At 34.4% G+C, this 22,771-nt stretch overlaps 1 protein-coding gene across 2 annotated transcripts in view; it reads left to right on the forward strand.

The window, feature by feature from the left end:
* The first annotated feature begins 4,907 nt into the window (after positions 1-4,907).
* The window catches only part of LOC106137529 (uncharacterized), a 125,566-nt gene continuing 107,702 nt past the window's right edge, over positions 4,908-22,771 (forward strand). Inside the window, exons 1-6 of one of the 2 annotated variants that reach the window (XM_060945523.1) lie at positions 4,908-5,102; positions 7,595-7,755; positions 10,320-10,454; positions 12,023-12,224; positions 12,817-12,961; positions 14,063-14,241. In XM_060945523.1, the coding sequence (XP_060801506.1) occupies positions 5,012-5,102; positions 7,595-7,755; positions 10,320-10,454; positions 12,023-12,224; positions 12,817-12,961; positions 14,063-14,225 (897 nt within the window). In that variant the 5' untranslated portion in view covers positions 4,908-5,011 and the 3' untranslated portion in view covers positions 14,226-14,241. Of the gene's footprint in view, positions 5,103-7,594; positions 7,756-10,319; positions 10,455-12,022; positions 12,225-12,816; positions 12,962-14,062; positions 14,670-22,771 lie in introns of those variants that run through there. The other variant, XM_013338377.2, reaches the window with a different exon arrangement.

Here is a 22,771-nt window from a genome sequence, read left to right on the forward strand (position 1 = left end):
CAGAAAATGAACCCCGATATCACGATGTATTGCAACTAAGAGTGCAATGGGGGTAGACAGAAAGATGAGAATGAATGGTGTTTTTATTTTAATTTAATTGTTTAGTAATTCCTTTTTTTTATTCTTATTGTTCTAGCTACATCACATGTGTAGTGTATGCTGTGTTCGCTCCGAAAAGTTTGACAACTTAACTACTTTACTAACTTAAGTACTTCAGTGAAATATATATTTGAGTGATGCTAGTAATAAATACTTACATAGATAAACATCCAAGACTTAGGTCAATCAGAAAAAGTTCTTTTCTCATCATGCCCTGGCCGGGATTCGAACCCGGGACTCCGATGTCACAGACAAGCGTATTATCGCTGCGCCACAGAGCCCATCAAAATGATACTCACCTTGTTTGTTGTTTAGTCAGTTATCGGACCAAATAATAATTAAAATATGAAGCTAAATTAGATGATGTCAATATTAATCCTCGGATTATCATACATATTCTTATTGTAGGCGCTTAGCTTGCAACCTGTCACTATTTGAATTTCAATTCCATAATTTCGCCATACAGCTGAAAAAGACATTTCAGTCTTTTTAAGACTATTGGCTCTGTCCATCCCGCATGGGATATAGATGTGACTGTATGTGTGTATGTTATAGGTAACATCGGTATTAGTCACCCTTTATTGCATTTTACTCAATCAATCAAACTCCGAATCAAATTTTAATAAATTATGCCAACTTGTTACAAAGTTTAACTTTGCACAAAACACTTAAATTTGAACGTTTTAGGCTCAAGACGGCGTCAAATATTGAGTGAATTAATTTAAACAGTATTAAGAATTCCTAACCTAGAGCAGGTTTAAAATTAGGTCGAGTAAACTTTGCCTTTGAAATAACTTGACAATGAAAAATCGTATTTGGTTCGATTTTTTCCAAAAACCATGCTGTAGGTAGGTACTGTGTATTTTACGACACTTTAAAATGGGTACCAGTATCCAGATCTTTCCGAATGATGTCGTAAAAGTCGACTTAAGGAAAAGTTTATATAAATAAATCGAAAAGATAAACGTAATGGTAACTAAACTATCAATTGTGCTGTAATATTTACCGGTACTTAAAACTTCTACGACGTAGAAGTAATGTTGGAGTGTGAAGGCCCAGACGAACGAACCTTTATCAAATCGGAGACGTTCTGGCCAAGGTCAGGTCAAGAGTACCCAAAACCGGAGAGCTTGCATGAAGAGAGTAATAAATGTGGCTGAAGCGAAATAAGTATGCACGGATCGTGGTAAGCGAAATGGCAGTCTCTGCCTATCCCTCCGGGAAAGAGACGGGATTTATATATAACTAGCGACCCGCCCCGGCCGATAGTCTATGTTACTCGTGGATAATGTAGCTTTCGAATGGTGAAAGAATTTTTAAAATCGGTCCAGTAGTTTTTGTGCCTATTCATTACAACCAAACAAACAAAGTTTTCCTCTTTATAATATTAGTGTAGATATGTTGTGCCACTTCTGCAGTCTCATAATGTTTCCGAATGCTATCGTCTGTACTGAAAACCTCTCCTCTTGACACATTAATGAACTTGTTTTTAAACATTTTCCCCTTCAAACTTTTTTATAAAATAATATTCTTCGGGAAGTTTTAATGAATCTACACGGAAATATTTTCAAGCGACTGTTTTTATGACAAGTTGTCGTTAAGTGGGTTCGCAGAAGTGCTTTAAATTTTCTGTAACTAATTAAAAAAAACAACCACGCAATATATCTAAATACAACACAAATTACCTTTAGATATGAGCAAAAAAGTTATAAATGTGAATTTTTTGATTTACTGGAAGAAATCACAAGTATGGATAACACATGACATAACATAACATATAATCACGTCTAATTCCCTGCGGGATAGACAAGAGTCAACAGTCATCAAAAGACTGAAGGCCACGCTCAGCCGTTTGGCTTAATTTTAGAATTGAGATTCCAATAGTGACAGGTTGCTAGCCGATTGCCTAAAAGAGGAATCCCAATTATATAAGTCTATCCCATAGTGTTCTTTTTTTCTATTGGTGCCGGGAACCACACGGCACACGGAAAAGACATATTCTTTTAAATCCAATAACTGTTTTGTAATTTGTTATATTATTTTTATGTTGCACATAAAAATAATATAACAAATAACATTAATTAAAGAGTTTACATACAAACAAACAAACATATTATAAACTAGGGAAAGAGAAGTAAAATAAAAAATGAGCCAATGCCACAATATTACCTAGTACCTACTGATACTAAATTTATAGTTTTGATATTAAGCTGACAACTAATACAAAATTTACCAAACCTACGTTATCTATACTAATATTAATTACATTAACAGCTTTATAAGCTGAAGAGTTTGTTTGTTTGTACGCGATAATCTCAGGAACTACGGGTTCGAATTGAAAAAATATTTTTGCGTTGAATAGACCATTTATCGAGGAAGGCTTTCGAGTAAGGCTTTAGGTTATATAACATCACGCTGCAACTATATAGAGCAAAGAAATAATGGAATATGTGTAAATTACGAGGAAAATAATAATTATTCATCCATGAGGGCTTCAATGATGCCCAAAATAACTATTCCACGTGGACGAAGTCACGGGCACAGCTTGTAAGTACTATATAAAGTACACATGCACACGTGAATTAGATGCAGGTTTTATAATATTAAATAGTTTTATCCTCATTATTAATATGTCACCATGCAAACTCTTGGTGTTTATTTTAATAACGATAAGACAAGACTGTACCTATATTTTAAGAATATACATTACAGGTCATTTTGTCCGCCATTTTGATTGTCAGCCATTTTGTTTCATTAAATCATGTATAAGTTTGGTAGCACCTCATGTATGGCGTTATTTATGATAACAGAATTATTACAGGTAATATTTGGAAAACCCGCGCCTACACGGTAGTTTTTCATCGTAAGCAAGTACCTTATTGCGATGGCACGTTGATTTATTACCACCGCCCTTTTCTAACCCTTTACCTAGTAAATATTACATTATACGGTCCATGAGGTAGTAAACCTCTTTTTTGTACAAGTTTAAAAAATACATACATACATATAATCACGTCTATATCCCTTGCGGGGAAGACAGAGCCAACGGTCTCAAAAAGACTGATAGGCCACGTTCAGCTGTTTGGCTTAATGATAGAATTGAGATTCAAATAGTGACAGGTTGCTAGCCTGTCGCCTAAAAGAAGAATCTCAAGTTTGTAAGCCTATCCCTTAGTCTTTTACGACATCCATGGGAAAGAGATGGAGTGGTCCTATTCTTTTTTCTATTGGTGCCGAAAACCACACGGCACAAAAAATGTTAAGTGACATAATTTCTTTAAACGCACAGCTTGACTTTCATTCATATAATCAGGACAGGCCTATGAGAGTTAAAAGAGCCGGCAGTCTTGAAAGAGTGATAGGCCACGCTAAGCTGTTAGTCTCAACGATAGAATGATAGATAAATAATTTTGTTGAAGAAAAAGGGATAGCTTATAAGACAGTGAGGCATGAGGTATGAACTAAGGCGGCCTTTTAGCCTTTCATGAAATGGAGCTACTCCGATAGGAAGCCCATTTAAAAATTATAACTAGCCGTGGTCGTTCACCGTGAACGTAGACCCGCGAAACCTTAATTTTTTTTACAAAATTGTAAATATCCCAAAAACTAATTATGACGCCCCCTATGAACTTGAAAATGTATTGATAGACAGGTTTCATCATCAGACCTAAAAGCTATCGCGTTACAAACATAGATACAAAACATTATTATGAAAAAAAAAAAACATTCAAATATTAATCGTCGATATTTTTTTTGTATTTATCAATGACAGACAATTGTCAATTAATGCAAGCATATCAGCGTTCATTTTACGTTAGTCTAAAACCATGAACCAAACCTACTAACAACGCGATGACGAGCCATCATTAATAACCGCTGCGCTATTTATCACAGGCAATTTGAAACTATAACTGAGCCAATGGAATTTTCCCATCGATTCGATAACGTTCTAACCTAATTAATTTTTTTACCAGCGAAAGGCAAAGACAATCGAATTATACCAATCATCGATCGGTATAATCGATTTGACAGTTACTTCCTTGCAACCTACTGAGAACTCGATTAAATCGATAAAACAATCGACACTGAAATTGAAATCAAGGTTGTAGCTATGGAGATACGCGTCGCGACTTCGGTCGATAACGCGTGGCCGGTATGTTTCCATTGCACCAAAAAACGAAAATAGTTTATAAATATTAAGAAAGTTAATGCAAAACAATCACTATATTTTTTCCAGGGCTTTGCTCTTGTAAGAATTTTAGGAAAAAGCCATGTCTGACATTTTAAATATATCTATATAATATTCGATAAGATTCCACGGTGAAACCGTGAAGGCATAATAAATGGATGGATCGAAAAATAGACTTTTGCATTTTTAATGTAATTTGAGGTAATAATTAATTATCATCTTGGCAAAGTCACGTTGCATCCTCTCTCTAGGGTCTGGTACCTGTGAACCTGGAGTGGGTGAGGCAGAATAGCATTAAGCAAATTCAACCTCCACAAACTTCATATCTGGTAAATTTTCGTTTATCATTATTAAAATGATATATCATTATTAAATGATGTCCAAAAATTAAATATTAAGATTTTTGGACATCAAAATCGGTTCAGTTATCAATAATATTAAGTAAATAAAAAAAAAAATAGTACCGACGAATAAAAGATATAGTCGATATAATTTTTACGATTTTTCTACAAACCGGATACAACGCAAACATAACCTAAAGAACACGTGACGACTAATCTTATCATTCGTTTACATAAGTCACGGCCGCACCAGTTGACAATGGAAACGTTGCCAAACCGGCTGGCTTATATTTTGGTTTGCGTACTCGCGAGCTCAGTGGCTCCCTATTCTAGGTTATGAGAACACGCGTTAGCGTTTTATTTTAGTTTGAAATTATCAAAAATGACGACACCAGTGAATCTTGAGACGTTGGACTCGAACGGGTTAAAACAGTTTTTGGACTCTTTTGATCACGTGTTTTCGGACTGTGACGGTAAGTGTCAGATTTTATCTCAGTGCGCATGTGTGTACCGTATGCGTAGGAATGATGCTCAGACTGTGGAGTAGTGATGTAATGCCGGTGTAACGAATTTATTATGAAATTATTTGTTACTTTTTTTTCTGAATTATCAACCATTTATTTAAAGCTTTTGCTTATATCACTAGTTTAAATTAATGGATGTGTAGTAATGATTTTAGCCACTATTTAGATGTTTTACAATACTTATAAAAATCATGAAGAAATTAATCATTCTGAGCAATTAAAGAAAAAAACCTTCAGTTTTTATCTCAGAATGGTGGTTTTACCATTGTGAGTTAAATACCGAACTTTATTTTTCTAAAATGCCAATTCAGTAAAATAAATCGAAAAATATTAAATTCAAGGAAATTCAAAAGTTATAACAATTAGGACCACCACACTGATAAGACTATCAAAAATTTGTTTTTAAAAAGCAAAACCAAAAGCGTATGGAAAATTTTTCATTCACACAAGTGACGTCATACGTGAGGCAGGTCATTCATTCATGATCATGATACATTTTGTGTTTATAAATAGGTATATCAATTTTTCGCTCGATTGAACGCTTCCATAGATAATTCTGAATTACTTCCAATGTTTACCTATTTATACATACATACATTTAATCACGTCTATATCACTTGCGGTTCAGACAAAGCCAACAGTCTTGAAAGGACTGATAGGCAACGTTCAGTTGTTTGGCTTAATGATAAAATTGAAATTCAAATAGTGACAGGTTGCTACCCCATCGCCTACAAGAAAAATCCCAAGTTAGCTTATCCCTTAGTCGCCTTTTACGACATCCATGGGAACGAGTTGGAGTGGTCCTATTCTTTTTAATTGGTGCCGGGAACTACACGGCAAATATTTTAAATATTTATTTCTGAATTAAAGTGATATCCAACTCTCTCAGTAGTCTCTTATAATCAATAAATATAAGTAGGTATTTAGGTATTTTCTGTGACAGAATATGTTCGTTTATCTAAGTGTCCTCTGAGCCAATATATGCCAAGAGGCTTCACTATTCTTTAATAATGCAACTACATAAAGTATGATGTTTGTTTAAATTCAAATCTACGTTATTATTTCATTACCAGTGTCAAATTTCAGCTGTACGAATATGTATAAAGATATCGAAAGTTGCTTTTTAAATATAAGAGTTTATCAGTTGTCTTTGTATAATCGTACGATAGTTCAGTTTTCGTTTTCATCCCTCTAGAGAGGAGCCTAGGGTCAGTTTGTAACCGATGACTTACTTCAGGATTGGTTTTTACACGAAAATGCTCCAAACTCTGCAACTTTGCAGCAAACTTAACCCATATTGGATCTTGTTTACACATCCAATTGTCTTTATAATATACTAGAGGCCGCCCGCGACTTCGTCCGCATGGAAAACCTATCAATCTCATAGAAACTCCGGGATAAAAAGTAGCCTATATGTTATTTTGGGTCTTCAGCTACCTACATACCAAATTTCATCGTGATCGGTTCGGTAGTTTTTGCGTGAAAGAGTAACAAACATCCATACTGACTTACTCATTAACTTTCGCATTTATAATATTAGTAGGATCGTTCTTGTCTATACTCGTACTTATGACGTAAATACTGTAGTTATATAAGTTAGTGAATAAGTAAGTAGTGTAAAACGATATATTTATAATGATATGGAAAAATATTTTTTACACAAAAAATTTTATTACAGTTTCTTTTTTGTTTTAAAAACAGTTGTTACGGTGTTATTTCGGAAAATATAATGTATATTAAAACATTTTGCAGTTTAAAGTTTAAATATTTACTAATTTCAGAGTAAAGGTTCATTAATATTGTATTTGTATTTTATGGAGGTATAAATATATTTATTTACGAGTAGTCTGACCCCAAGTTCTCTGTCAGAACCAATGGTTGACTGGTAGATAATGCTTCTATCATTAAATCCGCCAATTGTGCTATACATTTGTATTTTGTACAATAAAGTTTAAATAAATATTGACGTTACAGTGCCATACAGCGACATTTACTAGGACTATATCAAATCACTAGCGACCCGCCCCGGCTTCGCACGGGTGCAAAATTCGGAAAAAATTATACATAAAAACCTTCCTCTTGAATCACTCTACCTGTTACAAAAACCGCATCAAAATCCGTTGCGTAATTTTAAAAATTTAAGCATACAGACAAACAGACTAAAATAGCGACTTTGTTTTATACTATGTAGTGATAGTGACTAGCTGTGTCCGCCACTTCGTCCGCGTGGAATAGTTATTTTGTGCATCATTGAAGCCCTCAAGGTTGAATAATTTTTCCCGTTTTATTTCACATTTTACATTATTTCTTTGCTCCTTATAGTTGTAATGTAATGTTATATAGCCTTTTTCAGTTCGAACTAGTTGTTCCTGAAAAACTCTTCAGCTTAATAATATTAGTATAGATTCCGTAATTGCATACGTAAATTCCAATTTTGACAGGTGTAATATGGGGAAGTGGTGGGCCACTCAAAGGATCCGGAGAGTTCATTGAACTGATGAAGAAGATAGGAAAGACAGTGCATTTCGTGTCCAATAATAGTATACGTACCCAACAGAATTACGAGAACCAGTTCAAAGCTGCGGGTGTTCAAAATGGATATGTAAGTACACACACACACACATACGCATGCACACACAGAGAGACATATACATATATACAAATATTTGACGATGTCAATATGCCAATAATCAAAATGATCACCCAATTCAGGGTTCATGGTCAAAGGAATTTTTTGACGGCCTCTGTGGTGCCCGCTGCTCAGTACGCTTGTCTGTGACATCGGTGGTCCTGGGTTCGAATCCCGGCCAGGGCATGATGAGAAAAGAACTTTTTTTTGATTGGCCTGGGTCTTGGATGTTTATCTATCTAAGTATTTATTATAAAATATAGTATCGTTGAGTTAGTATCTCGTAACACAAGTCTCGAAGTTACTTTGAGGCTAACACTCAATCAATATAATTTGTCCAAAAAAAGGCTTCTCTCCAGAGTGGTAAGGATGCAACCGGGACTAAAGCCAGGACGAAAAAGACTAGAGGTACATACGAGTACGTTACAACTAATAATAGCTCATTTAAGGTACTAATGGATAATAGTAAGAACTGATAAAATGGAGATAAAAAATGGCCCTTGACTCTGAACCATAGTAGCTTATTTCGAACCGGGGACAAGTAATTAAATTAACGTATTTAATTATATTATGTAAATATATTAGTGACATGCGATAACTGATTCCGTTGAGTTTTATAAAGGTTTTTTTGTGGATAGCAACTGAAAATATATTTTAATTCAAAAGAACAACGCAATTTTTCGGACAAAAAAGGTTCTCGTACAGAATTTAATTAATGTCCGCTTAAATGAGCAATAAATTTTTTATTTCAATTTTTTCCTCTTACCTGCTGGTAATGAAAAATATTAGCTTGTTAACTCGTAAAAGTAAGTAAACATTATTTAAATAATTATATATTGATATTTTATTAATCGCAAAATTTTAATGATAACTACAATAAAAAATATAACCTAAAAATTTGGTATACGAAACAAATCACACAGAGTAATCTAGACCTACAGAAATCTAATAATAGAAGCCTTTTGAAGTATAATTTTTTCATTTATTTTGCTAGCTCATATATAAATTAGCGACTTGGGATTCTCAACGATAGATGCTTCATAGTTGGTGAGAAAGATTTTGACTCAACATTTTATAAAACAGTAAAAGAATGTCTGAGATTGGCATATACTTTGTTCAAAATTAGAAAGAGATTTAGCAGAATCTGAAAAAATATGGATATTAAGATTTTTAACATGGGTTTTTTTTTCAGGAAATAGAATAACAATAATAGACCTAATTTGCATAACGATAAGCACAAAGTTAATTACCATGAGAATAGACCCGAAAATACACATTAATAACAGCGAGAGGATAAAACAAAAACACCAATGCGAATTAAAAAGAACTAATTTGCATTAAATTCTTTACTTATAAAGATCTATTTTAATAATTTTCGTAATTTTGAAAGAGGAACCTCCCGAATCTGAATGCGAAAGAGATTTGTAGTTTTCATATAATATAAGTTTTTAATAAGTACCTATCTATCATTTATTTTATTCTAGTTATAAGTCATACTCGTACCAATATCGCATTAGATCTTACCCCCTCACTGTCTAATCTATTAAACTGTAATATTTTATTTATAATTAAAAATTAGATTGGGTGTTTTGTGTATAAATTCGTATTTAGAATATTATTACATTATTATTACTCGCTAACGATAATTATTAAAAAGAAATATAAAGTACATGAAGAATAGAAAAGGTATTCAAATTATCAGGAATTAAAATTTAAAACTTTATTATATTAGCATGGAAAATCTACACTGAGTCATTATGAAAATCATATGAAATGATAATTAATTGGTATCATAAATCCGTTATCACAAACAAAGGCCAAAATAAACAATTACTCAATACTTCATCGTTATTTCGCAACACTATTATGAGCTACAAAGAAACACACTTATGTCTAATGTTATATATTTTGTATGAAAAGATTCCATTAGTTGAATTAATGACAATAAATAAATGAAATACAACATGTGTGGAACTTATTGCTACAATCAACATTCTATGTGCAGAAAATTAATTTTACTTTTTTTTACACGGCCTTTGTGGAGCAGCGGTAATGCGCTTGTCTGTGACACTGGAATTCCCGGGTTCGAATCCCGGTCAGGGCATGATGAGAAACGAACTTACTCTGTTAGGCCTGGGTTTTGGATGTTTATCTATATCAATATTTATGATTAAATACATACAGAATCATTGACTTAGTGTCTCGTAACACAAATTTCGAACTTACTACAAGTACGACGCCAACTCAATTTTAGTAATTTGTTTTGTATTTATTTATTTGTTTATGTTTACTTACCTGAGCTACATCTTTGAAACGGTATGAGTTCAAGCCCATCGCCTATAAGAAGAATCCCAAGTTTGTAAGCTCATCCTTAGTTGCCTTTTACGACATCCATAAGAATGATATGGAGGATTTTTTTTATTGGTGCCGGGATCCACACGGCACTTTTGTTGCAGGCTGCGTTATTCCACCACAAATCGCATTGCTAATTTATTTAAAAAATATTTGCATTTTCTAAACTTTTGTTTTAATTACAGGAAAATCTGACGATACCATCTTTGGCCATTAAAGAGTTTCTGAAATCGAAAAACTTCACAAAAGCGGTATACTGCGTGACGTGTCCAGAAACGAAAAGAGTTTTACAAGATGCGGGATTCAAAACCAAAGAAGGCGTAAGTTATTTTTTAGAAATAATCCGTTTTATTCTAAAACTTTTTCTTTTTTTTTAGGCATAGACTTATAAACTTGAATTTTTCCTTTTTGGGCGATGGTCTAGCAACCTGTCACCATTTGAATCTCAATTCTATCATCAAAAATCTGAACGCGGCCTATCAGTCTTTTCAAGACTGTTGGCTCTGTCTACCCCGTAAGGGATATAGACGTGACTGTATTATGTATGTATCTTTTCCTTATCGGGAAGCAGTCTTCTGGTACTCTCATGAACTTTCTGATTTTCATCTTAATTAGGTCTGACTGTCTCATCGTATTTGTCTTAAGATCATTTTATCGGGACCATTAAATATACGTAAAGTGAATCTGAATTCTATCTTAAAGCCAAATAGCTGAACGTGGCCTATCAGTATTTTCAAGACTGTTGGCTCTGTCTACCCCGCAAGGGATATAGACGTGATTATATGTAGGTACGTACGAACTTTCATGTACCAAATTTCAAATAACTTAAAAAAAAGGGAGATGTTAGGAGTGCCCATAATCGTCAAATATGAGTGGAGAGGAAACGGGAGGGGTCTGTGGAAGGGGAAATCCTTAGCCTCTGCCTACCCCAATGGAATGTATGTATGTTAGGCAGCGACTACATGTTTCACTTGTAACCATCATTGCATAATATTTTAGCTAAAGGTTTGACACTTATCACTCGGTCACGCCAGCTTGTTTAAGGAATATTGAACTGAAGTTGCCACCATAACATCCTCGATCTCATAGGCCAAATATTTTTCTAAAATAGTAGTCAGCGCAAATTATATGGTATTTTCTATTTGGTTTTGTTCCTCATCCACTTTTACTCATGCGCAAAGTATGATTTAGCTGTGAGAGATATTACGAGTACATTTCCTCTCATGACGTAATCTTCTTTTCTTTAACTGCTTAGAAATTAATATCTGTTTGCTCAATTTTTTTTTGTATTTTATGAATTAATAAATTATGTGTAGTGTTTTACTTAATAAAAAAGTTAATTAAAATATTTACGATATTAAATGAAGACCGTTTATGGTAAATTTTCTTAACACGAAATTTGAATATCGTTTGGTGGAACTTTACACTGAAATCTAAAGAGATTATTATCTTTACAAATGTTATAATAATCTTTTGACAAGCCACTTCAAAGCGTTTGGTTGAAGATAACGTTAGTATCGTTAAACAATGTCTGAACAGATTCAAAGTTAATGGTGGTACTGATACAAAGACAATGCAATAAAATTTACATAATTACGAGTATCTAGTTTAATTAGATGCCGTGTGGTTCCCGGCACCAAAAGGAAAAAGAAAAGGATTACTCCATCTCGTTCCCATGGGGTCGTAAAAGGCAACTAAGGGATAGGCTTATAAACTTGGGATTCCTTGTTTAAGCGATAATAATAACGGAACATAAATTTTATCATTATGCCAAACAGCTGAACGTGGCCTTTCAGTCTTTTCAAAACTGTTGGCTCTGTCTACCCCGCAAGGGATAAATACGTGATTATATGTATGTATGGAAATTAATTTTTATCTTTTATTTCAGCCAGCAAGTGCGCCAGGGTACGACGAACTGGGCCAATTTTTCGACGACGATCCTGAAGTAGGAGCGGTTTTATTAGACTGTGATACAAATTTGAATTTACCAAAAATATACAGATGCGTAACGTATCTTGAGAGGGACGATGTGCTTTATCTCAGTGGAGCTACGGACAAGTACTGGGCGACAAAGAGGGGTATTGCTATAGGTAAGATTAAACACATTTAATTTTATTTTAACTTGCGTCAACTCATAATTAATCTTATTGTTTACATGAAACAAAAAAGTTTGGATTCGAAAAATGTTTAAAAATTAAAAAAAATATTAAGTTTCCTTTTTTTTATGTTTGTTTAATTTAATGGTAGGTCAAAATTTATTGCTACATTTACCATTGAGGTTTAAATTTTAATGTTTCCGGATAGTTAAAAAAAATATATAAATGCTGAAGAGCAAAATGCCCCAGTTTCCCAAAGATTCTACCCCAAAAGAGTCAAAACATATTATTCATACCTATATATGTATTTGAAACCTTCGAAGTTTTCTGCCTCATTTGCAGCAGAACCGGCCTTCGATTTGGTAACCTGATGATGAGAGTGTGTTGATGCAAGTAGCAAGTAGTCCAATCTCCACGGCATACTCCCTAGTTGTAATTATATTTCTTACAACTGTGTTTTCTTTATTAATCTCAATTTTATCATAAAACCAAACAGCTGAACGTGGCCTATCAGTCTTTTCAAGACTGTTGGCTCTGTCTACCCCGCAAGGGATATAGACGTGATTATATGTATGTTTTCTTTAAGGTGCGGGATTCTTCACCCAGTTAGTGTCTGAGGAAGCAAAACGACAGCCCATTCAGCTGGGAAAACCGGGGAAGATATTCGGAGAGTTTGCGATGAAACGGGCCGGAGTCACCGACCCCGGCAGGGTACTTTTCATTGGCGACATGTAAGTGTTTTATTTATATTTAACTAGCTGTGCCCGCGACTCCTTCCGCGTGGAATAGTTATTTTGGGCATCATTGAAGCCCTCGAGGGTGAATAATTTTCCCCATTTTTCACATTTTCCATTATTTCTTCGCTTCTAATAGTTGCAGCGCGTTATAGATTAGCGCGTTCAAACAAACAAACAAACTCTTCAGCTTTATAATATTAGTATAGATACAAACATAAACGAAACCGCCGAGCTTGCATGAAGAGAGTTGTGAATGTGGATGAAGCGAAGGGAGTATGCAAAGATCGTGGTAAGTGGAAAGATGTAGTCTCCGCCTACCCCTCCGGGAAAGAGGCGTGATATTATGTATGTATGTATACATATAATCACGTCTGTAGCCTTTACGGGGTAGACAGAGCCAGTCTTGGATAGATTGTAAGGCCACCTTGAGCTGTATGGTTTTTAAAATGGAAATGAGATTCAAATAGTGACATTTTGCTAGCCTATCGTCTAAAAGAAGAATCCCAAATTTATAAGCCTTTCCCTTGATTGACTTTTACAAACTGTACAGGAAGAAAAGCCACTAGTGTATACTATTTTTTTGCTATAGTCTAGTATTGAATCAAACCTTTATTAATTTTTATCTGTATAACAACACAGCCTATTTATTATTCGTTTCATACAAGCGGAGTCGCGGGCGTGATCTAGTGTAGCCTAAAGTTATAGTAAAAATCATATCTATATACACACTTATAATCACGGGGTAGACAGAGCCAACAGTCTTGAGAAGACTAAAAGGTCACGTTCAACAGTATAGCTTATTGGTGGAATATTTAAATCTTACCTGTTTTTTTAAGAAAAAAATTTGTGCAGAAGTATTTTTGTAAGAGTTTGCACCGTCTTGATTTTAATGACCTCTGAATTTTAATCGTGTAACAGATGAAAGGGACCGATTTTGTTTTATTTCTCCGTTTAAGGAAAATGCTTTAATTTATCTTTTATCTTTCATCAATTCCCAATCTTAATTTTCTTTTAAAAGTAAATAATTTATGGATAAAATGATTGTCATTTACTAATTGATCACAGGAACCTTTAGACTAAATAATTTTCTCATAGGTTGGAGCAAGACGTGGGTCTAGGAAAAAACACAGGATTCAAGACATTTCTGGTGCTGTCTCACCATACAGTCGAAGAAATGCAGTCACAGGACAGACTGAGGCCAGATTATTACGCCGGGTCCCTGGGCACTGTTGTTCCTGTATTGAAAAAATATTTATAAATAGAAAATTACGTCGAATATATTTTAGGGAATTTAAAGGCTTGTTAATTTAGTTTTCTATTGTATTTCGTTTTTATAAGAAAGTAGTTAATTTGTACAAATAATAGTAAATATTAAGCGATTCAAATGAATCGATGAAAAATTTCATTAACGTACTTTTACATTGTTCAAAGTTGAAAATTTATTTATTTTTTGAATCTATTTTATTGATAACATGTATTCCATTCAAATTATCATTTAAAAATTAATTAACTGTCAACTGTAATTATAAAAGTGATATACTGATTAACAAATGATTAAATAAATTATTATGTATGTACTTAAAACTGGTATAGATATCATTACTTAACTTTTTTTCTCACATCTAATGATACAACAATTTCTTTTTTTTTAATACTAAGTTGTTTTTTTTACACACTTTTTTTATTAAATGTAATCGCTTTACGAATTTTCTTTTATTATTAAATATATTTTCGGATGAGTGAGGACGGTGTAACCAAAGGAAAAATTAGTCTGAAATATTAGACAAAGCAACGATGCCTATTCAACTTTAAAACAATCAAGCTTATCGTAAACAAGTCAATAAACATCGTGGTTTTGAAATCGTTCGATTGGGAGGAAATCCTCAAATCGGTGCCACTCGTCCGGAAAAAGGGCGAATCGATTACGCGAAGCGCAAAGTATTTTATTTATTGCTCTTTTTTTTTTCAATATAAATTCTACAAGCGAATGTAACCGATGCTTCTGGAATTTCTATTGGTCCCGGATAAAAAGTGGGTGCCCGCAAGTATTCACGAGTTTTTTTTTTTTTTGTTTCGTTTGCCAGCCAGCGCTAAATGTTCGTGGCACTGTTTTTTAAATTTTTTTTATGCGTTTCGTTCCAAAATGTGTGGAAGTGTCCAATTAGTGTTGGCTTTTAGTGTATTTGTCTTGTTGTTGACAGTTATTTGCAAGAATGTACACAGCGCGACATTTTTATTTCCCAGTATTCTGATGAAGTTACGGGCCAGTTATTTTTTCGCTTACAGTTGTTAAAAGTTTATTTATATGCTGAATTTGATCTAGCAAATGTGCTTTGATATATCTGAAGGAAAAACTAAACTTTTAGGAAGTAAAACTTATATCAAGTAATATTTATTATTAAAACGTGTAATGCTAGAATAGAATAGATTTATTTTTAAAATTGGATACAAGTTATCACTTATTGACGTCACATCACTTAAATCTAATTTTAACTGCTACCACTTCCAAAGCGCATGTGAAGAAGAAGCGGCGGAACAAACTACACTGCAGCATTTTCACCGGACGTTAATTAATTTGTAATGCTCTTTGACTTAATGGTACCTACGTTTTAGAGAGTAATTTCCCATAATATATACGTAGCATTTGAACCGAGCACAAAATATAGTTTAGTGATTACAATTTGCCGACATAGACACGGGATATATGAGTATTACAGATATTGAACTAGTACGTGATACGCGTACTAAATGCCATAAATACCCAGTACTAGATTACTATTCCTTGCTGTGGAACTGAAATATCGTCATGGTATCGTCGAGTGCCTTAATGGCTATGGTCTCTGGAAGGTACCACGGGAATTATTTGGAATTTAGTATAAGCCGACTAATTTAAAAATAAGGATATTCTCTGGTATGTAAATACATATGTAACGGTGGCCACTTAAGATATTGACTCTTAATGTAAAGGAGTTTTTTTTCTTAAAACAACAGGCTGCAACTAAAAGGTGCAAAGAAATAATGGAAAATTTGAAAAAAACGGAAATACTACTCATCCTTGAGGGCTTTAATAATGCCCAAAATAACTATTCCACGCGGACGAAGTTGCGGGCACAGCTAGTATAAAATAATATTGAGGAACAGATAAGTAGCGTTGTTACTTTTTAATATTCACCTCGAAAATATCGGAATTTTTTTGACAGAATATGAAGAAAATTTGCAATGTGCAGAATATAGTATAAACTCTTCGATCATCAGGTTTATCATATGTATGTTAAACATATGTATAATAACATAAGGACAAAGAACTTCCGGCAGCCCTATTCGCTAAGCTATTAACGAGAATTATAGCTTTTACGATGCGTAAATCGTAAAAAAGTACAACCATAAAATAAACTTAAGCTAACAACTGTTACAACTTCAGAAATGAGGAGGTATTTTGGTAGATGTTATTGTTATTTGGACAAAAACTTCTCTTCCTGATTGGCTAATCGCGTTGATTGTCAAAGTCTGTGAGCCTACTTGGTATGCCTTATTTGTGAAGTAATGTCTAATAGCTTCCACGGCACGATATCTTTAGCTTGTATACATTCATACACACACATATGTATTCACGTCTATATCCCTTGCGGGGTAGACATGGCTGAAAGTCTTGAAAAGACTGAAAGCCACGTTCAGCTGTTTGGCTTAATGATTAGTTGGGATTCAAAACAATAGTGACACATTGCTAGCCCATCGCCTAAAAGAAGAATCTCAAGTTTATAAGCCTATCCCTTAGTAGCCATTTACAACATGCATGGGAACGAGATGGAGTGGTCTATTGATTTTTTTTGGTGCCGGGAATCACAAGACACCAATAAAATATCTTGTATAATGGAATCAAAAACCAAAATGACAAAAATGCATTACAAAAAATGGAATGATATGTGTGTATATAAAAATCTGGCCTATCCAATCCAGCCCTAGTAGTACGGCACGCGCGACGCCGTTTCTATCGCACGAAGAACTATCGCACTGTCTCGCTTCACGTCATAATAAAAAGCGAAACACAGAACAGATTTTCGCGCTCAATACAATGTCACGCGGGCCATACTATGGCGTCTGGTTCGTTTTCATAGATGCACCTCTACATCCGTCCTAATCTTCAGACAGGTGAGTATTTCAATTAATTGATTCTTAAAACAATTAAAGATTAACATAATAATGACATTACATACATATATACATATAATCACGTCTATATCCATTGCGGGGTAGACAGAGGCAACAATTTTGAAAAGACTGATAGGCAACGTTTAGCTACTTGGCTTAATGAAAGAATTGAGATTAAAACAGTAACAGGTTGCTAACCCATCGCCTTAAAAATAATCCTAAGTTTATAAGCCTATTCCTTAGTCGCCTTTTACGGCATCCATAGAAAAGAGATGGAGCGGTGCTATTCTTTCTTTTATTGGTGCCGGGAACCACGTGGCACATAATGACATTATTATTTTTTTAATCTAGAAAACAGTACACACTATTCAATGATGTTAAAAAATTTAACTTTTGCATTACACGAAAATAGTAAACTTTTAGTAGGCTAAACGAAACTACATCAAAACTACAGATTTATGACGTGAAAAGCTACAATTTATGTGGACCGTGAAAGCCTACTTTCTATGCATTGTCCTGTATGCTACATGACTTATGGCCGCTGGAGAATCAGCTGGTATCATTTCACTGTAATAGCTATTGAATTTATGTATGTACGTAGAATAAAGAATACTGAAATATTAGCCGTGTGGTTCCCGGCACCAATAAAAAAAAAGAATAGGACTACTCCATCCATCCCATGGATGTCGCAAAACTTATATTTCATACATACATAGTCACGTCTATATTCCTTGCGAGGAAGACAGAGCCAACAGTCTTGAAAAGACTGATAGGCCACGTTCAGCTATATGGATTGATGATATAATTGAGATTAAAAATAATGACAGGTTGCCAGCCCATCGCTTACAAGAAGAATCCCAAGTTTATAAGCCTAACCCTTAGTCGCCTTTTACAACATCCATGGGAAAGAAATAGAGTGGTTCTATCCTAAGGTGCCAGAAACCATACGGCGCACGAATTAATGACTCATGAAAAAATATCCACTCTCTTTCAACATTATTCTTTAGAATTAAAAGAAGTATGACAAAGTCCAAGGGCTGCTTAAAGGTGATTAATTTATCTTTCCCCCCGGGGCGCATTTACACTGCTATAGCAAAAGTCGAATCGTAAACATTGTTAACCAAAACAATGGCTTAGTTACCTAATGAACGCGATTATTCAAATTCGAGGGACACAATTTACCTATAGATAAGGTTGAAGTTATGCGTTAGAGTGTCGGTGGGCGAATAGGTAAAGTGCCTGGTTAAAATGCGTCATGCGCAGAAAGGCTCAGGTTCGAATTCCACCTCGACCATGTACTATTATCAAAGTTACATTAGTTTCAATACTAACCGATGCTCTTACGGTAAGGAAAAACATCGTGAGGAAACCTGCACATTCAGGTAACTGGTAACCATGGAATACATCCAGTACGGGTTAGGTTTACCTGCGAAAAGTTGCGGAGATCAGATGGGAGTCGCTTCGTGTAAAAACCTGACTCACCCAATCTAGGATCTAGGATCCATGGTCAAAGGCATATCCCGGACTCTTCTCCAGAGAGGTGAGGTTGCAACCGCGACTTTTTTTTCGAAGGTATTAATAAATTGCAGGAGATATGGAGGAAGTGCATTGAACTAAACGGGGATTATGTAGAAAAATAAAAATATTTTTCTTTTTTTTTGTGCCGTGTGGTTCCCGGCTCCAATACAAAAAAAGAATAGAACCACTCCATCACTTTCCCATGGATGTCGTTAAAGGCGACCAAGGGATAGGCTTACAAACTTGGGATTCTTTTTTAGGCGATGGGCTAACAACCTGTCACTATTTGAATCTCAATTCTATCATTAAGCCGAATAGCTGAACGTGGCTATTCAGTCTTTTCAAGACTGTTGGCTCTGTCTACTCCGCAAGGGATATAAACGTGACCAAATGTATGTATGTATGTACCTAATTTAGTAAAAGTCGTATCAAATCCGTATTGAACATTTATGAAGCCAGCTCTAACCCAACGCATGCCATTCACGTGTCAGAAACTTTGGAAACATGACAATGTGAACATATTCCGGTAACTTCCCGGATATTTATTAGTTTACGGCACGGAACATCAATATTTATAACATTAAAATCATGTTAGTGTTATCACAATAACCTCAATTGGATATATTTAGCTTTCCCTTGGTCGGGAGCACTTTTCACACTTGTTATTTATTTATTGATTTCTTCTTTATTGTAACCAATTCAATTTGTAAAGTACAATAGCTGGATTAAATGCTTGTAGCATTATCTGACAGTCTACCATTGTGTTAAGCAGGAAACCTTTGTTACTTTTATACTTATCTAAAATCAGAAAAAAATAAGTTACAAACCAACTTTCGTCGTACTTCATTTTATAAGATTTACCTAAACACTTTTTTATAATGAGAAAAATCTTCCTAAAAGGTTATGTTATTTTTTCGTAGTAACCGATATTATCCTAGAACAGATATTGAAGGTAATTTAAGTAAGTAAATGCTTTATTGCTCAATTAGGGAGTACTTTACATATATAAAACATTATTACAGTAAAAAGGCGGGCTTAACCCCCAGTGGGATCACTTCCAGCAAACCTGTAGGTTTTGAATTTTTTTTGTTATTAAATACTGATTGGCCACTTTCAGCTTTTTGGCTTGATGATAGAATTGAGATTAAAAAGTGACAGGTTCCTAGCCCATCGCCTAAAAGAGGAATCTCAAGTTTATAAGTCTATTCCCTAGTCGCCTTTTACGACATGCATGGGAAAGAGAAGGAGTGGTACTATTCTTTTTTTATTGATGCCGGAAAGCACACGGTACTAATATATAAAAAAATACAGAAACCCTTTGGAAATAAAAGTGAAACTACTTTGTATCAAAAAAAATACTGTGCAAGCGACTCTTAATTCATACTAAACAAGCAAACTAATTTCGAAGTAAAAGAAATACTGTACACCCCGCCTTATCTTTTTCAAACTTCAACAGCAGAAGCGAACGTCTATAAAACCGTCCGTCATAACTCCAAAATTAAAGAAAACAAGAATTTATTTCCAGTCGCCGAACTGTTAACGAGAAAAGAAATATTAAAATTTTGTTAACCGAAGGCGAAATTGCGAATACTCGTACATCTCAAACTTTTGTGAACAATGTTATGAAAAAAATAATTCTCATCAAAACGCGGACAAAGGTTTTTATTAGAAATCTCTCTCCCTCTTAAAATGCATACTCGAATATATTCTTAGCTCTTGGCTTTAAAATAAGGTCGGTTTTAAAGATTACATTTTTATTTATTTGTATTATTTAATTGGCTTCCCCGCTGTACGTGGCGCATCAGTGTTTGGAGACTAAAGAAAAAAATTGTGGTGTGTGGTACCCGGCACTAAAAATAAGACCACTTAATCTCTTCCCCCTGCATTTCGTAAAAGACGACTAAAGGAATGGCTAATAAGTTTGTGATTGTTCTTGTAGGCGACAGGCTAGCAACTTGCTACTATTTCAATATCAATTCCACTATAAATACATCTGAACGTGGCCTTTCAGTCTTTTTAAGACGGTTGGTTCTATCTACCTCGTAATGGAGAAAGACGTGACTATGATACGTGATATGTATATTTGTTATTTCATTTTATCACAAAAACGTGATTTAATCACGGAATTATAGCCTACGGATTTTTCTGTCAGTCAGATATATTTAGAATATTCTAGTTCATAGGTCAATAATCTCATCCCTCAGGCGTAATTAATTCACTTTACTGCCAATACCATTCTCAAGAAAATTAATGTTGTAACGTGAACTTGCGTCTTCTCTTACCAGAAAATGTATAAAGTCTAACAGTGAATAATTGTTGGGAACCTAACACTAAATTTGAAGTTTAAATTTATGTTATTGTTAGGTTAGGCAGAGGTTTGATTTTTTTTTTCGTTGGCATCACTGTCTTCTGTGTGATCTAATACAATTTAAGTATAAGTTCGCTCCGCTTGAATAACCGCTTTTGCGAACAAATCTTGTTGTAAATATTTTTTTTTTACTAAAAATGTCTGTAAATTTTATATATGTAGAAAAGGAGCAAAACAAGTAGTCAAATTGTATACTTCCATTAACCAAAACTAATTAACATAAGAAAAAATAGATTATAAAATATGTTCCTTCTCAAGTTTAATAAAAAAACTGTATATTTTTAAACGCGAAGGTAAATAAAAAAATAATAAAACAGGTAGAGGCCACTTGGGGCAAAGGTCGCTGTGACCATAGACTGTCATTCAAGGAGGATTTCCGACGATTTACCGGCATCACAAAGAGGTTCTTTCTTTATGGTATCCACACAACGAAACTTCTAAAGAAAACTCCAAATGAACCGGCTGAATATTTCGCTGATATTACGCTTTTGTGCTCGAAATTAATTTTGCGAAAATTTAATTTGAATATTTTCGGATTATGTCATTTGATTTTGTTCTAGTGATAAGCTACTAGTAGTAGAACATCTTTAATTTTTTTATACAGATATATATATTTTTTTAAACAAGTGGCCGACATTTTTTACTTTTAAAAAAAAGATCTGTTGTTTAGCAAAGCGAAGGAAATGAACAACGGTAATACGTAAAAATGGAAGAGAACGTGATATATAGAGGTTGATTTTTATATACATTTACGTTTTAATCTCTTGCGGGATAGACAAACAGTCTTTAAAATAATATTTTATCACGTTCAGTCGTATGCCTCAATAACATCTATTGAGATTCAAATTGTGTCATATTGATTGGTGATCGGCAATAAGAATATAATAAAAAAAATAAGTGAGAGTCAGAGACAGTGATGGGTTGCTAACCATCGCCTAAAACACAAGACAAATCTTCTTATATCTGATCTGATACAAAAATCTGAATTAAACAGTTTCCATGAAGCAACTAACAGTTTCAATAAGATTCAGACCCGACTCTGTCGTGGCCGTCATTATGAGGTGATCAAACGCTCAGTCTTCAGAGTAACTTGTCGGTAATTGATCGAACCTCTTGCGTATTGTGTTGTAACGTTCCCTATTGAGCCCATTTGATAATTCCCCTTCTTCATCCTGAAATTAGTCCTGGTTACATCTTCCCCTCTCTGTCTTCAATCAATGTGGAGAAGAGCCTGGAGTATGCCTTGTGACCAAAATTCTGTACATACATACATACATATAATCACGTCCACATCTCCTGCGTGGCAGACAGAGCCAACAGTCTCGTAAAGACTGATAGGCCTCGTTCAGCTGTTTGGCTTAATGATAGAACTGAGATTCAAAAAGTGACAGGTTCCTAGCTCATCGCCTAAAAGAAGAATACCAAGTTTATAAGCCTATCCCTTAATCGCCTATTACGAAATCCATGGGAACGAGATGGAGGAGTCCTATTCTTTTTTTTTATTAGTGGTAGTAGGAACCACACGGTACGGCAAAATCCAGTATTAGGCGAGTTTTTACAAGAAGCTACTCAGTCTCAATATTTGCAGGCGAACTTAACTCATGGAATCATGGTTACACATCTAGTTGCCTGAATGTGCAGGTTTACTAATGTTGTTTTCCTTTAATATTAGATTATCTGTTAGAGTGTGGAGGGAAAGGTCAGAGTGAGAAGACCTAGACGAACGTATCTTGATCAAATTAAGGACGTCCTGGTAAAGGGTCAGGTCA

The sequence above is a fragment of the Amyelois transitella genome, chromosome 8, assembly GCF_032362555.1.
Source record: "Amyelois transitella isolate CPQ chromosome 8, ilAmyTran1.1, whole genome shotgun sequence".
In the NCBI taxonomy this organism is placed as follows: domain Eukaryota; kingdom Metazoa; phylum Arthropoda; class Insecta; order Lepidoptera; family Pyralidae; genus Amyelois; species Amyelois transitella.